Source organism: Rhinoraja longicauda, chromosome 6, assembly GCF_053455715.1.
Source record: "Rhinoraja longicauda isolate Sanriku21f chromosome 6, sRhiLon1.1, whole genome shotgun sequence".
NCBI classification, from domain to species: Eukaryota; Metazoa; Chordata; class Chondrichthyes; order Rajiformes; family Arhynchobatidae; genus Rhinoraja; species Rhinoraja longicauda.
Window position 1 is genome coordinate 68,721,680 of NC_135958.1, and position 14,640 is coordinate 68,736,319.

General features: G+C 42.6%; 1 protein-coding gene across 2 annotated transcripts in view; it reads right to left on the minus strand.

Annotated features, from left to right (window-relative positions):
• slc38a10 (solute carrier family 38 member 10) overlaps positions 1–9,971 on the minus strand; it is a 97,819-nt gene extending 87,848 nt beyond the window's left edge. For both annotated transcript variants that reach the window (XM_078401264.1, XM_078401263.1), the window contains exon 1: positions 8,883–9,971. In XM_078401264.1, coding sequence (XP_078257390.1) covers positions 8,883–8,972 — 90 coding nt within the window. In that variant the 5' untranslated portion in view covers positions 8,973–9,971. The remainder of the gene's footprint in view (positions 1–8,882) is intronic.
• Positions 9,972–14,640: the final 4,669 nt, after the last annotated feature.

Here is a 14,640-nt window from a genome sequence, read left to right on the forward strand (position 1 = left end):
ATGGGGCATGACAAAAACCTATTACAGAGATGCAAGGTGAAGATTTAAAGTACAAGGGAGTTCTACTGTCCCAAACTTGCAGCTATGTGGTATTAAGATGCAGCAGTATCCATAACAGTTCATGAGATTTGCCTCTAGATTTGCTAACTTTTTTCCTGTCTAAGACACGGCACAGAACAGCACATTTTAAATTCATTTTTCAATGGCTTGGCACCCATTTCTCTTCCCCCCACCTCTCCTGTCACCTGCAACCCACATTCCTTCCTCTGGTTTCACAATTCACACCTCTTCTAACCTTAAAGGTCTCGCACTTTTTGTCTTTTCATCTCTGGCCTTTGTCCAATCATCTGCCTATCAACCCCCCCCCCCCCCCCCCCCTCCCCTATATCCACCTTTCACTGGGTAGGAGAGAACTGCAGATGCTGGTTTAAATCGAAGGTAGACAAAATGCTGGAGTAACTCAGCGGGCGGGACAGGCATCTCTGGAGAGAAGGAATGGGTGACTGAAGGGTCTTGAACCAAAACGTCACCCATTCCTTCTCTCCAGAGATGCTGCCTGTCCTGCTGAGTTACTCCAGCATTTTGTGTCTACGTTCCACCTATCACTGGCCAGGCTTTGTCCTCCCCCCCCCCCCACCTCTCTCCCAGCTTTCTCCCCCACCATAATCAATCTGAAGAAGAGTCCCACCCAAAAGTCACCTATCTGTGTTCTCCGGAGATGCTGCCTGACCCATTGAGTTAATCCAGCATTTTGTGTCAACATCCAAGTATATATTCATGCAGACTTCATAGATTACCATCTGCATTCCCATTCTAACATTACAGGTCTGGCACAGCCAAATGACAAGAACCTCACCTGACCCTTTCCATCTACATGGGAGAAAAATTGTGAAGTAAACAAGTCTCGGAGTTTTATGTTTAATAATAAATGCGCAACTGCAGATGCAAGTGTAGAACTAGGCCAACCATCAGGCTGGGCTCTAGATTTATGCAGGTTTAACTCAAAGGTTGAAGTGACGATGGAGCGTGAAGACCAGATATGCCTAACAAAGCAGCGCGACAATCCAAGCAGCAATCGGGAATTCCAAATGTGCTGTGGATAATTTAGTCTGTTTTTGGGTCAATCCTGGCGTACAGAATCGGCTGACCTCAAAATAATTGCTCAAACCGCACCCCACACACCCTTCAATCTTCCCGCCTGCTGAAGTTTAAAATAAGATCCACAATGATACATCATGCTATTTCTTACTCAAATATAACATTAGTCAACAGGGCACAACGGAAAAAGGTGGCCACAGATGCCAAAATCTTTCTCTTATTTAGAATCTTCTAAAAGAGTCACTAAAATTGTCTACATTGGGGAAGGCTTGTTTTGCTCATGGGCTTAAAAGGCAAATAGAAACCATGCTGGAATGGATTAGAGATGAAAATGCAATTCTCTTGAATACCAAGGAACTTATGTTTAACAAAACAGAAACTCGTTGGTACCACACTTTTCAGTAGAATTACCCTTTCTATGGATACAAAAGAACACAGATTAGTTTTCAGTAAAATACTCTTTTTGTCATGCGAGCTGAAGCCAGATGGCAAGACAAAGTCTGTGAAATACCAGCGAGGCAATATACAACCCTAATGGCAACTGCATCAACAATAAAAAAGATGGCTGAGATAGTGGAATGAAATTTTATCCGTCTAGAAACCATGAAAGGAGTTTACGTTACTGATACACCTTGATTATATTCCCAGAGCACTTTTACTTAAAAAACTTTATAAAATAAGGAGGAAAATTATGTGTATAGCAAGTTTAAATTATTTGAAACATTTGAGGGTCAGGGACTATATCTTTACTAAAATTTGGAATAAAAGCCATCATAAGGAAATACCTGTGGCATGGACAGTTCACAGCCATACTGGCAACATTATGATACCAGGGAATCGCTCCAAAGTTACAAAAAGGTCAAACAATGCCATTTAGAATGAATGGCACCACGGATTATTTTCTTGAAAAACTATTTCAAAACAAACTGTTAGATAAACTCAGCAGGTCAGGCAGCAACTGTGGAAGAAAATGGAGACACACCATTTCATGTCGGGATCTTTCTTCAGACTAAAGAATCTTTTTCAAGAATCCAGCATTCTTGTGTCTCCATTTCAAGTGGACAAATTTCAAAATAATTATAGACATCAGATGATTGGAAGGGTATAAACTAATCTCATCGGCACGGTAGCGCAGCGGTAGAGTTGCTGCTTTACAGCGAATGCAGCGCCAGAGACACAGGTTCGATCCTGACTACGGGTGCTGCACTGTAAGGAGTTTGTACGTTCTCCCCGTGACCTGCGTGGGTTTTCTCCGAGATCTTCGGTTTCCTCCCACACTCCAAAGACGTACAGGTATGTAGGTTAATTGGCTGGGTAAATGTAAAAATTGTCCCTAGTGGGTGTAGGATAGTGTTAATGTACGGGGATCACTGGGCGGCACGGACTTGGAGGGCCGAAAAGGCCTGTTTCCGGCTGTAGATATATGATATGATATGATATGCAAGAAAAAGGAATGTATTTTTACATACTGTTTATTGCGCATCTCAGAAATCTCCCAAAAAGTTCTCATATAATAAGTTACTTTTATGTGCAGTTACCACACCAGGAGACCATAAGATCATTGTTTATGCAAAGCAATGCATAAAATAACCAAATAATGTGGTGCTTGCAAAAGAGAGAATATCAGCCAAAACACAGAACTTCCTCATCTAATTAGTACCACGATTTCTACAAAATTTAAATCAAATACAGAAGCAGGAAAATATTCAATTAGAAAGACACACTTTCAGCACAATATTTGCTGGGGATCTTGAACCCAAGGACTGACTTACCATACAGAACGCTACAAAGTGAAATAACCCAACAAATAAATTGCTCAAAAGCATAAAATGAAACTTTTCAGCGGGCATTAACTCTTCCAGGTTCAAAACTTCTCAAGGCTTGCAGCACTCGCATTATCACTAATGTACCAAGTTTTCTCATCCAAGCCCTTTTTGTGTGAACAAGCTGAAAAATATTGACGTTTGAACCAGAACCCCTTGCAATTTGTGGTCATTTAACTCAAAGCACTTCCTGAACATACTTTATCGACTTCTCCAACTTTAGATAGTTCCTCTGTCCCTCTCTTCCCCTCCTCCTTCCCAGATCTCCCTCTATCTTCCTGTCTCCACCTATATCCTTCCTTTGCCCCACCCCCCCTGACATCAGTCTGAAGGGTCTCGACCCGAAACGTCACCCATTCTTTCTCTCCCGAGATGCTGCCTGACCTGCTGAGTTACTCCAGCATTTTGTGAATAAATACCTTCGATTTGTACCAGCATCTGCAGTTATTTTCTTATACTTTATCCAAGTTGTTAACTATACTGTATTGTGACCTTCATTCGCCCTTCTCTCCTAACCTGGAGCCCATTTCCCCATTCTTTCCCCTTCCCACACTACCTTATAGCAATAGGTACATATCCTTCTTTGCTGCTTTAAGCTTTCTGCACACACAAATTAAGAATGCAACTGGCTTCAAAAACACAGATTGGATTTAAATCTTACAGACGTTTAGCTGAATTATTTTTTTGCTATTTAATGCTGCTCCACCGCCACTGGACCACAGTGGGTTGTAAGCAAATTCTACAATTTCTTACATTCCCTCTTGCAGTTCCTGACCACTTACCAGTCATAATCATAGAAACATAGAAAATAGGTGCAGGAGATCATTTGGCCCTTTGAGCCAGCACCACCATTCATTGTGATCATGGCTGATCATCCACAATCAGTAACCTGTGCCTGCCTTCTCCCCGTACCCCTTGATCCCATTAGCACCTAGAGCTCTAACTCTCTTTTGAATTCATCCAGTGAATTGGCCTCCACTGCCTTCTGTGACAGAGAATTCCACAAATTCACAACTCTCCGAGTGAAAAAGTTTCTTCTCACCTCAGTTTTAAATGGCCTCCCCTTTATTCTTAGACTGTGGCCCCTGGTTCTGGATTACCCCAACATTGGGAACATTTCTCCTGCATCTAGCTTGTCCAGTCCTTTAATAACTTTATACGTCTCTATAAGATCCCCTCTTATCCTTCTAAACTCCAGTGAATACAAGCCCAGTGTTTCCTCATATGACAGTCCCACCATCCCAGGGATTAACCTAGTGAACCTGGTCTGCACTGCCTCAATAGCAAGGACATCCTTCCTCAAATTAGGAGACCAAAACTGCACACAATACTCCAGATATGGTCTCACCAGGGCCCTATACAACTGCAGAAGAACCTCTTTACTCCCATACTCAAATCCTCTCGTTATGAAGGCTAACATACCATTAGCTTTCTTCACTGTCTGCTGTACCTGCACGCTTACTTTCAGTGACTGGTGTACAAGGACACCCAGGTCTTGTTGCACTTCCCCTTTACCTAATGTGACACCATTGAGATAATAATCTGCCTCCTTGTTTTTGCCACCAAAGTGGATAACCACACATTTATCTATATTATACTGCATCTGCCATGCATCTGGCCACTCATTGGTCCAAGTCACCCTGCAACCTCCTAACATCCTCTTTGCAGTTCTCACTACCGCCCAGCTTTGTGTCATCTGCAAACTTGCTAGTGTTACTTCTAATCCCATCATCCAAATCATTTATATTGTAAATAGTTGCGGCCCCAGCACCGAGCCTTGCAGCACTCCACTCGCCACTGCCTGCCATTCTGAAAAGGACCCGTTTATTCCTACTCCTTGCTTCCTGTCTGCCAACCAATTCTCTATCCATGTCAATACCCTACCCCCAATACCATGCTCTAATTTTGCTCACAAATCTCCCGTGTGGGACCTTATCACAGGCTTTCTGAAAGTCTAGATACATTACATCCACTGGCTCTCCTTCATCAATTTTACTTGTCACATCCTCAAAAAATTCCAGAAGATTAGTCAAGCAGGATTTCCCCTTCATAAATCCCTGCTGACTTGGACCAATCCTTTTACTGCTATCCAAATGCACCGCTGTTACCTCTTTAACAATTGACTCCAACAATCCCCACCACCGATGCCAGGCTCACCGGTCTATAATTACCCGTTTTTTTCTCTTGTTCCTTTCTTGAAAAGTGGGATAACATTAGCCACCCTCCAATCCACAGGAACTGATCCTGAATCTATAGAACATTGGAAAATGATCACCAATGCGTCTGATTTCTACAGGCATGTGAGCGAGGTAAAAAGAAAGAGAGGAAAAGAGCCGAGCGCTTGCACGAGGCATACAGCGGGGGTCAAAAAGTTGGAAGATTTACACACAAAATTACCAGTTTCAAGCCTCTTTTAGTGCATTTCAAAGTAAAAACAGACATTACAAAATAATGTGAATATGTCACCCTATACTAATAACGTTTTGAAGTAAATTCGCACATTAATTGATGATCACCCCAAAAAGGTGGCAATTGGCTTTTCTGCTGTGTTTTATATTTTAACCCCATCTTAATTAATTTAGTTACATAACCTTGCATTTAAATGTAATATTTACTCATTACAGTTCCATCACTGATTTTCTGGCATTCTTGGTTCTAGAGCTTTGCTGGTTTATCGAGCCGGCCAAAGAAGCCGGCTATGGGGATAGATTTGCTGGCTCCAGCTGGGCTGGAGTTCCAGAGCCCCGGCCACAGATTACAAAGTCAACCCACCGATCGGCCGTGGAAGTTCCGATGAGGTCGAGATTCGCTGCCTTGCCCAGCCTAGGTGCCACATTTCCAGGGAGACTTCCAGGGCACGGGGGATTTCTCGCAGAACCCCTAGCGACCTCTAGCAGCTGAATTGACAAATTGGCCATGGAAGTCCCGATGAGGTCGAGATTGGCTGCCTTGCCCAGCCTAGGTGCCACATTTTCGGGGAGACTTTCAGGGCGCAGGGGATTTCTCGCGGAACCCCTAGCGGAATCCTAGTGCTCATTACAAGTCTATACATCGTTTCTTTTCTTTCCGATCAGATTTCTCCATTGGTAAAGCAATTTTGGCAAAGTGAAAAACGCGGAAATCACGCAAAAAGCGCGGAAGATTGATTTTAAAAACGCGGAAATCCGCGGAAAATTCACATGCCTGTTTCTGGAGCCACCTCCTCGAGTACCCTGGGATGCAGACCATCAGGCCCTGTGGATGTATCAGGTTTCAGTCCCATCAGTCTACTATTAGAAAGTTTCTTTTAAATGGAATTAAAGTATTGGCCTCAACTATCTCCTCTGGCAGCTCATTCCATGTAGCACCTTCCCTCTGTGTGAAAATTTGCCCCTCAGGTTTGTAGGTTAATCGGCCTCTGTAAATTGTTCCAAGTACGTAGGGAGTTGATGCAGAAGTGGGAAACAGAGTTAGTGTGAAGAGATGATCGATAATCAGCATGGACATGGTGGGCCAAAAGGCCTGCTTCCATGTTGTATCTTTCACTCAATCATGCCTGGGTCAATTACTAAAGTTAACTCAGGTTAAAAAAATAGCAATTCATTCACTTTTACAAGAATGGATAAAAGGAAAGTGCAATCATTGATAAAATACTGTTGGAGTGACTGGCAATTTTAAGTTGAAGCAGCCACCGATAAAAACCATATTGTTTTTAGAAACTAACATCCTTGTTAACAATAAACACGGATTTCTATTATGTAACTTCAACAATTCCAAAATTTCACGTTTACAGTAACAATACAAAGCAACGAATAAAAACTGTTATTAATTATATGTGTTGCACAATTTATACAATCTTTCAGGGTCCTTCATTATTCAACAATGGGGCACAGGGAAATGTTGAGACGAGGCTGCCATGTGATAGATGGAAAGAAGATTTGTGTGGGTGCATGAAGGCCTATTGACCTCTTCTGATCCTCACCATATAAAGGCAAATCATCTACAAATCATGTGTACAAAGCAACTGCAATTGCTGGTTTAGACCGAAGATAGACAAAAAATGTTGGAGTAACTCAACAGGCCAGTCAACATCTGTGGAGAAAAGAATTTGGTGACGTTTCGTGTCGAGACCAGTCGAGTCTGAAGAATGATCTCGACCTGAAATGTCACCTATTCCTTTTTTCCAGATACGCTGTCTGACCCTCAGAAATAGTGGATGCATTAGTGATAATTTTTCAAAACTCTTTAGATTCTGGAGTAGTTCCTGAGGACTGGAGGGTAGCTAATGTAACCCCACTTTTTAAAAAGGGAGGGAGAGAAAACGGGGAATTATAGACCAGTTAGCCTAACATCGGTAGTGGGGAAAATGCTAGAGTCAGTTATTAAAGATGTGATAGCATTACATTTGGAAAGTGGTGATATCATCGGACAAAGTCAGCATGGATTTACCAAAGGCAAATCATGTCTGACGAATCTTATAGAATTTTTCGAGGATGTAACTAGTAGAGTGGATAAGGGAGAACCAGTCGATGTGTTATATCTGGACTTTCAGAAGGCCTTCGACAAGGTCCCACATAGGAGATTGGTGTACAAACTTAAAGCACACGGTATTGAGGGTTCAGTGTTGAGGTGGATAGAAAATTGGTTGGCGGACAGGAAGCAAAGAGTAGGAATAAACGGGTCCTTTTCGGAATGGCAGGCAGTGACTAGTGGGGTACCGCAAGGCTCAGTGCTGGGACCCCAGTTATTTACAGTGTATATTAATGATTTGGACGAGGGAATTGAATGCAACATCTCTAAGTTTGCGGATGACACGAAGCTGGGTGGCAGTGTTAGCTGCGAGGAGGATGCTAGGAGGCTGCAGAGTGACTTGGATAGATTAGGCAAGTGGGCAAATGCATGGCAGATGCAATATAATGTGGATAAATGTGAGGTTATCCACTTTGGCGGCAAGAACAGGAAAGCAGAGTATTACCTGAATGGTGACCGATTGGGAGAAGGGGAGATGCAACGTGACCTGGGTGTTATGGTGCACCAGTCATTGAAAGCAAGCATGCAGGTGCAGCAGGCAGTGAAGAAAGCGAATGGTATGTTGGCATTCATAGCAAGAGGATTTGAGTTTAGGAGCAGGGAGGTTCTGCTGCAGTTGTACAGGGCCTTGGTGAGACCGCACCTGGAGTATTGTGTGCAGTTTTGGTCTCCTAACCTGAGGAAAGACGTTCTTGCCTTAGAGGGAGTACAGAGAAGGTTCACCAGATTGATCCCTGGGATGGCGGGACTTACGTATGAGGAAAGACTGGATAGACTGGGCTTGTACTCGCTGGAATTTAGAAGACTGAGGGGGGGATCTTATAGAAACATATAAAATTCTTAAGGGGTTGGAGAGGCTAGATGCGGGAAGATTGTTCCCGATGTTGGGGGAGTCCAGAACCAGGGGTCACAGCTTAAGGATAAGGGGGAAGTCTTTTAGGACCGAGATGAGAAAACATTTCTTCACACAGAGAGTGGTGAGTCTGTGGAATTCTCTGCCACAGAAGGTAGTTGAGGCCAGTTCATTGGCTATATTTAAGAGGGAGTTAGATGTGGCCCTTTTTGCTAAAGGGATCAGGGGGTATGGAGAGAAGGCAGGTACAGGCTACTGAGCTGGATGATCAGCCATGATCATATTGAATGGCGATGCAGGCTCGAAGGGCCGAATGGCCTACTCCTCCACCTATTTTCTATGTTTCTATGTTTCTATGAATTACTCCAGCAATGTGTGTCTATCTTTGGTGTAAACCAGCATCTGCAGTTCCTTCCAGCACAATGCTTAAGTATTACAGTGAGGTGTCTATCTACAAAACCAACTTGAAACCTTAGCCTTCTGACTGAAACGTATTTCCTATCATATACAATTAAAATATGAATGGTTTGTCACATTTTATTAATATTCAACATACTAAAGGAATAATATCTGCTGGAACAGAACACGTCACCACTCACCTGTTTAAAGCAGAATGGCATGGTGAGTACGCTGACTCCCACAATACTGTTCACAACGTTCATGATGAGGCCCCAGTTTGACGCTGTCATGTTTAATTCGTTTTGTGGAGGGAAGATACCACAAGATCTCAATTTTTTTGTAAAAAGCTGACCCGCTGTGGATTATTCCTCCCTTTACTGGCAAAACTATTCGTGTTGAGCTTCAGTAAGTGTCAAAGGGGAAAGAACAGCCTATCATGTTCATATTGAAATACTAATTGTAAAATTGGGATACAAAATATTCTAGTGTCGAAACTATAAGTTGCACTAATTACAACTTGTACAGCTCTCAAAAAAAACTTACTGAGACGTAAAGAAAAAATCTACTTGGCATGCAAGGGAAATAAATGATGGTACTCCACCCAAAAACCTCACTTAGAACAGCATCGGCACCGTGACATCAAATCCTGCAGCTTTGGCCTTTTACACAAACAGTAAAAGTGGTTTTCTAGTCAAAACATGTTGGAAATAACGTGGCAGATACCAAATAATCCAATCGTGGGTAATGGTGCTCAAACAGAGATTAAAATAAAGGCTGCGAATTTCGCCAAAGGGGAAAAAAATCTAATTTACTTTCCTCTAAGCAAATTAGAAAATCAAAAGTACGCAAAATAAACGCAAATGTGGAGCAGGAAAAGGGTGTGGAGGGACAGCAGGCAGGCAGGGTTTTCCGTGACGTGGCGATAGCTCAGCGTAGACTCGGCCACTGCAGCTCGGCTCTGTGTTTACAAACAGCCGCTCAGCTCTGCCCGGCCTGGCCCGGTCTGGTCCGGTCTGGTCTGGCTCAGCTCCCCAGTGACAGCGCCTGTCGCCGCCGGTACCGCCGCCTGGCCCAACCGTCACCTGCCCCGGGCGCCTCGGTAACACCGGACAGCTCTCACTCAAACGCGCCGCTCCGATTCCACGCCCCACAATGGCCCTGCTCTCTCCGGCACCAGGAGACTTCTGCCCGCCACCGCCGCCGCCGAGTTGCCGCCTAATGTCCTCCGCCGCCGCCGAGTTGCCGCCTAATGTCCTCCACCGCCGCCGGCCCCCCTCCCGTCTCCAGGAAGTCCCCGACTGACAACAAGCATGGGATGGGATGGGATGGCATGGCATGGGATGCCCCCAGCTCCAGCACCTGCAATGCCGCCCTAGTGGACGGGAGGACTCGTGACGCAGACTGATGGTCCCACCCAAACATCAACGAATGAATGATACTTTATTGTCACTTGAAGATATTTATTCACAAAATGCTGGGTCTTCTCCTGAGATGCTGCCCGACCCATTCACAAAATGCTGGAGTAACTCAGCAGGTCAGGCAGCATCTCGGGAGAGAAGGAATGGGTGACGTTTCAGGTCGAGACCCTTCTTCAGTCCAAAATTAAGGCGAACAGTATCCACGGTGTTAGATAGGATTCAAAACTGGCTTGGTCACATAAGACAGAGGGTAGTGGTGAGGGTTATTATTCAGCATGAAGGTCCGTGATCAATAATGTTCTGCCGACATCAATATTTAGAGCTCTGTTGATATATATAAATGAATGAGATGAAAATGTAGGTGGGCTGATTAGTAAATTTGCAGACAACATAAAATTAAACTCCATCCACCATTCCTCTGCCCAGATTTTCAACAGGTCCCAGCAGAGGTCCTTGTAGGGCACCACTGGTCACAGATCTCCAGTCAAAGAAACACTCCACCGCCACTACTCCTGTCTTCTATGGCCAAGCCAATTTTGTAACTAACTTAACTCACTGTGGATCCTATGCAACGTAACCTGTGGCAGCCTACCTGTTGAGCCTTGCAAGTATTTAACTAAAGTTCATGTAGACGATGTCCGCTGCCCTATGATTCTCAATCATCTTTGTTACTTCCACAAAATACTCAATCTTATTTAGTTTTCCCATTATCGGAAGGATGTGGAGGCTTTGGAGAGGGTGCAGAAAAGATCTGCCTTGATTAGAGGGTATTTGCTATGAGGAGAGGTCGGACAAACTTGGATTATTTTCTCTGGAGTATCAGTGGCCGTGCCAAGTTTTTCATCCGAAAAAGTGGTGGGTGCCTGGAGTGGTGGTGGAATCTGATATAATCGTTACGTTTAAGAAGCTTTTAGATAGGAACATGAATTTGTGGAGAATTGTGGTATATGGATCACGTGCAGGCAGAGGAGGTTAGTTTACATCACAATCTGGTTTGGGAACAGCTCTGCCCAGGACAGGAAGGCTCTGCGGAGAGTAGTGCGTGCGGCTGAACGCACTATGGGAACTACACTCGCCCCCCTACAGGACCTATACATCAGGAGGTGCAGATCCAGAGCCAGCAACATTATGGGAGACCCCGACATCCCCAGCAACCGTTCCAGCTGCTACGGTCAGGCAAACGCCTCTGCTGTCACGCTGTGAAAACAGCGAGGATGAGACGGAGTTTCTTCCCACAGGTCATTAGGACTGTTAACTCTCATATCACCAGGGACTAATTTAATTTACTATATTGATTTATTTTTTGTGTTAAAAAAAAATGTTCTATTCTGTTTTGTAGTTTAGCACAATCCGCAGGCATTGCCACTTTCATTTCACTGCACATCTTGTATATGTATGTGACAAATTAACTTGACTTGACTTGACTTGTCAGGGTCGGCGTAGGCATTGTGGGTTGAAAGGCCTGTTCCTTTGTTGTACTGTTCTATGTTGTTATGTTGTGAGACCGAACTTCCCCCGCACAAAGCCATGCTGACTTTCCCTAATAATGTCATGCTCTGCCCAATACAAATAAATCCTGCCCCTAAGAATCTTCTCCAATAATGGCCATGCCAGTGGGTGAAAAATCAATCATGTTTTTCAAAAAGTAGCTCATATCGAGCAGGTTAAGGGGCTGCTCCTTCTTTTATTCTGTATTCTTACACATCTCCCAGTAACAAAGTAGGTGTGAATGAGATATGATTTCTCTAAAGTACTACATGGTTATCGTTCATGCACGACTTCAGTGCCAAATGTCTCATTTCTGTAAGATATTGAACGAATCCCTTTCACCCATGGAGTCAGTTGCCTCCTTCTCAACGCTAATTTTCCCTATAATTTATTCTCCCCACATTCCCATCAACGCGCTGCCTCCAGACTCAGATTCTACCATTCAGTGACACAACTGAGACAACTTAAAGAAGTCAATCAACCGACTAACCTGCAGGTCTTTGGAATGTGAGAGGAAACCGGAGCACCCAGAGGAAACCCACGCCGTCACAAGGAGAATTTGCAAATTCCTCATAGGCGGCACTGGAGATCAGGATTGCACTGAGATTGATGGAGTTGTGAGGCAGCATTACCGTTAGATGTGCCACTGTGTGGCCGATATTCTTCATTGTTTGCAAAGTTCTTTTGCAGCTCTTGAAGTAACTCAGCAGCATGAAAGCACCATATAAATGTAAATTTGTCCTTTCCTTTGAGGGGTTTGAGCAAAAGCAAACTTATGGTGAACATTAGATCAGACATTTCTAATCCTCATTTTTTTTACTATGAATCAATCTTTCTGTAGAATTGACTGGAGTTTTAAAATTATTTATCAAATGTTGACTCTAATTGATTTAATTCCTAAACAAATCCCAGTCTTCGCAACAGGCAAATGAAATAGTATAATTTCATAATTTAACTATATTCTGCTCATAAAGCCAGCTCTTTCAAAGCTCTAGCGAACAATTTCGGTAAAGCCCGGGAGAATCGTGAGTATTTAGAAAATCAATAAGTACATTAACACAATGACAAAGTGCCCTCACTAATCAGCCTTCCCCAATACGCTGGAATGCACATAAACAAAGTATAATAAATACTGATTACGTTTGCCTACTAAAGCTGTATAATATTTATAAGTGGAGTGTAATGCAGCCAAACAAATAATGTTAAATGACATGGCTAAGTATAACCAATCATGGTTTTTATTCTATCAGTTAGCTAGTGAACTTAAATGAGAATGATCCACTTACTATACCTCGTATTTTATTTCTTTAAAATGATGGCATCTAAAAACAGTTGCGAGAACTGGAAATTGTCATTTAACAGAATTAAAAATGTTTGAACTGGTGTTTAGTCTATAAAATATTCATGTTTTTAGAGGTCGTAGACAATACTTGCATAATTGCAATGTTTCTCTCTAACAATCAATCGGAATGTCCCTTACCTTTCTTAGATCATTACTCCTTTCTTAAACAATTTTCTACTCTAAATTCCGAAAAAAAAAAAATTGTCGGCACGAACATTGACATCTTTCACCTGTTCACTTTTGATACCTGTTAAATGTGTCACAGCATAATAAACATATAATTGTGTTACAAATTAGAACTAACATATGCAATCTTGCTCGCGACTCATTTACCTGAACCGCACAACTTCTACCTTCCGTGATCTCGCCATTCCTTAAGTCTAAAGTGTCATCAAATCCTTTACAAAGTTGGCGGCATTCCCATTCCCAAGACCGTCACCTATCATATCTCTCCTATGTGAGAATGAAATGCTTAAAACATTTCTTATGCTGTTGATGTTTTTTTTGCACTTGGAATATAAAAATGCTGGAGGTTTCAAGTTAGCTTCAAACAGGCTTTTGAAATGAATGCAAGGCTGACTTTTATCATTTTGTAAACATTTGTACTAAGCCCGACTTTAAAACATCAATATCTTGTACGATTTGTACGTGCACATGATTGGTACTTTTCAAAGTAAAATTTATTAGAACATGTGAATGTTATTGTGCCTGTGAATGTTATTGTGCATACAATCTCCCATGCATAAAAATGTTTGTCTAAAGGAACAGCTAAGATCAAAGATATAGCCCAAGGGGCATGAAGTGCTAAACAAAGCAAGACTTGCATTTATATAGTGTCTTTCATGGCCTCGGGTCATCCCATAGTACATTACAGTCAATGGAGAATTTTCTGAAGTCAGTGTTGCATGTTTAAAAACCAGTCCAGACCATAGATCCAGCCCTAAAGGCATAATAACCTACAAGGTATTGAAAATTTCATCAGGCACACAATCAATGCAGGCCTAACATATTCCCTTACTCCTTTGGTCTGGACCTGAACATAGGTATGTTCCAAGGTTCATTTCAATGTGCAGGAAATTACAGCAAATGGAACAGTGAAGGTTAAGGCACTTTGAAAATAGAGAGTTCAGAAAAAACAGCTATAATTTCTATTATGCGGGAGGTTTTTACGTACTATGTGATAGATTTGAATGTGATTGGCATAGCTTTCTTTGTGTGTGACATGATTACTGTGTAATTGTGTACTGAACCTCTGGAATTATGGCACTTAAACAGACAACTGCTTGCACATTGTACACCTTCGAAAATCTATGCTCAATGGCGCCAAAAGAAAAAAAAACGGGGTCGACTGTGCAGTCATTTTGGCGTATGCCATTCTTTGGGTTGCAGAATTTCTAGGCCCTTAGTAGGTCCAATTATTTGCTGAAGTTACGTTGTGATTTAAAAAAAAATCTTTGTCATCGTAAAATGATTGGCATAATTAACATTCCCTCCACAGTTTGGAACTGTGCAAGGAACACGACACAGCTCAACCATTTTACTAAATGTATACAATAATTACAAAAGCAGCTCGGATGCAGAGGAAACTCAATGCCAGTAACGTTATGGGGAAGCACAGAAATGCACTAAACAATATAATCTCTTTCTTTCTCTGTAGAATTTAATTCTTCACAGCTTGTTGCTCTTCTTTCTCCTGCCCAGTTTCTTCTC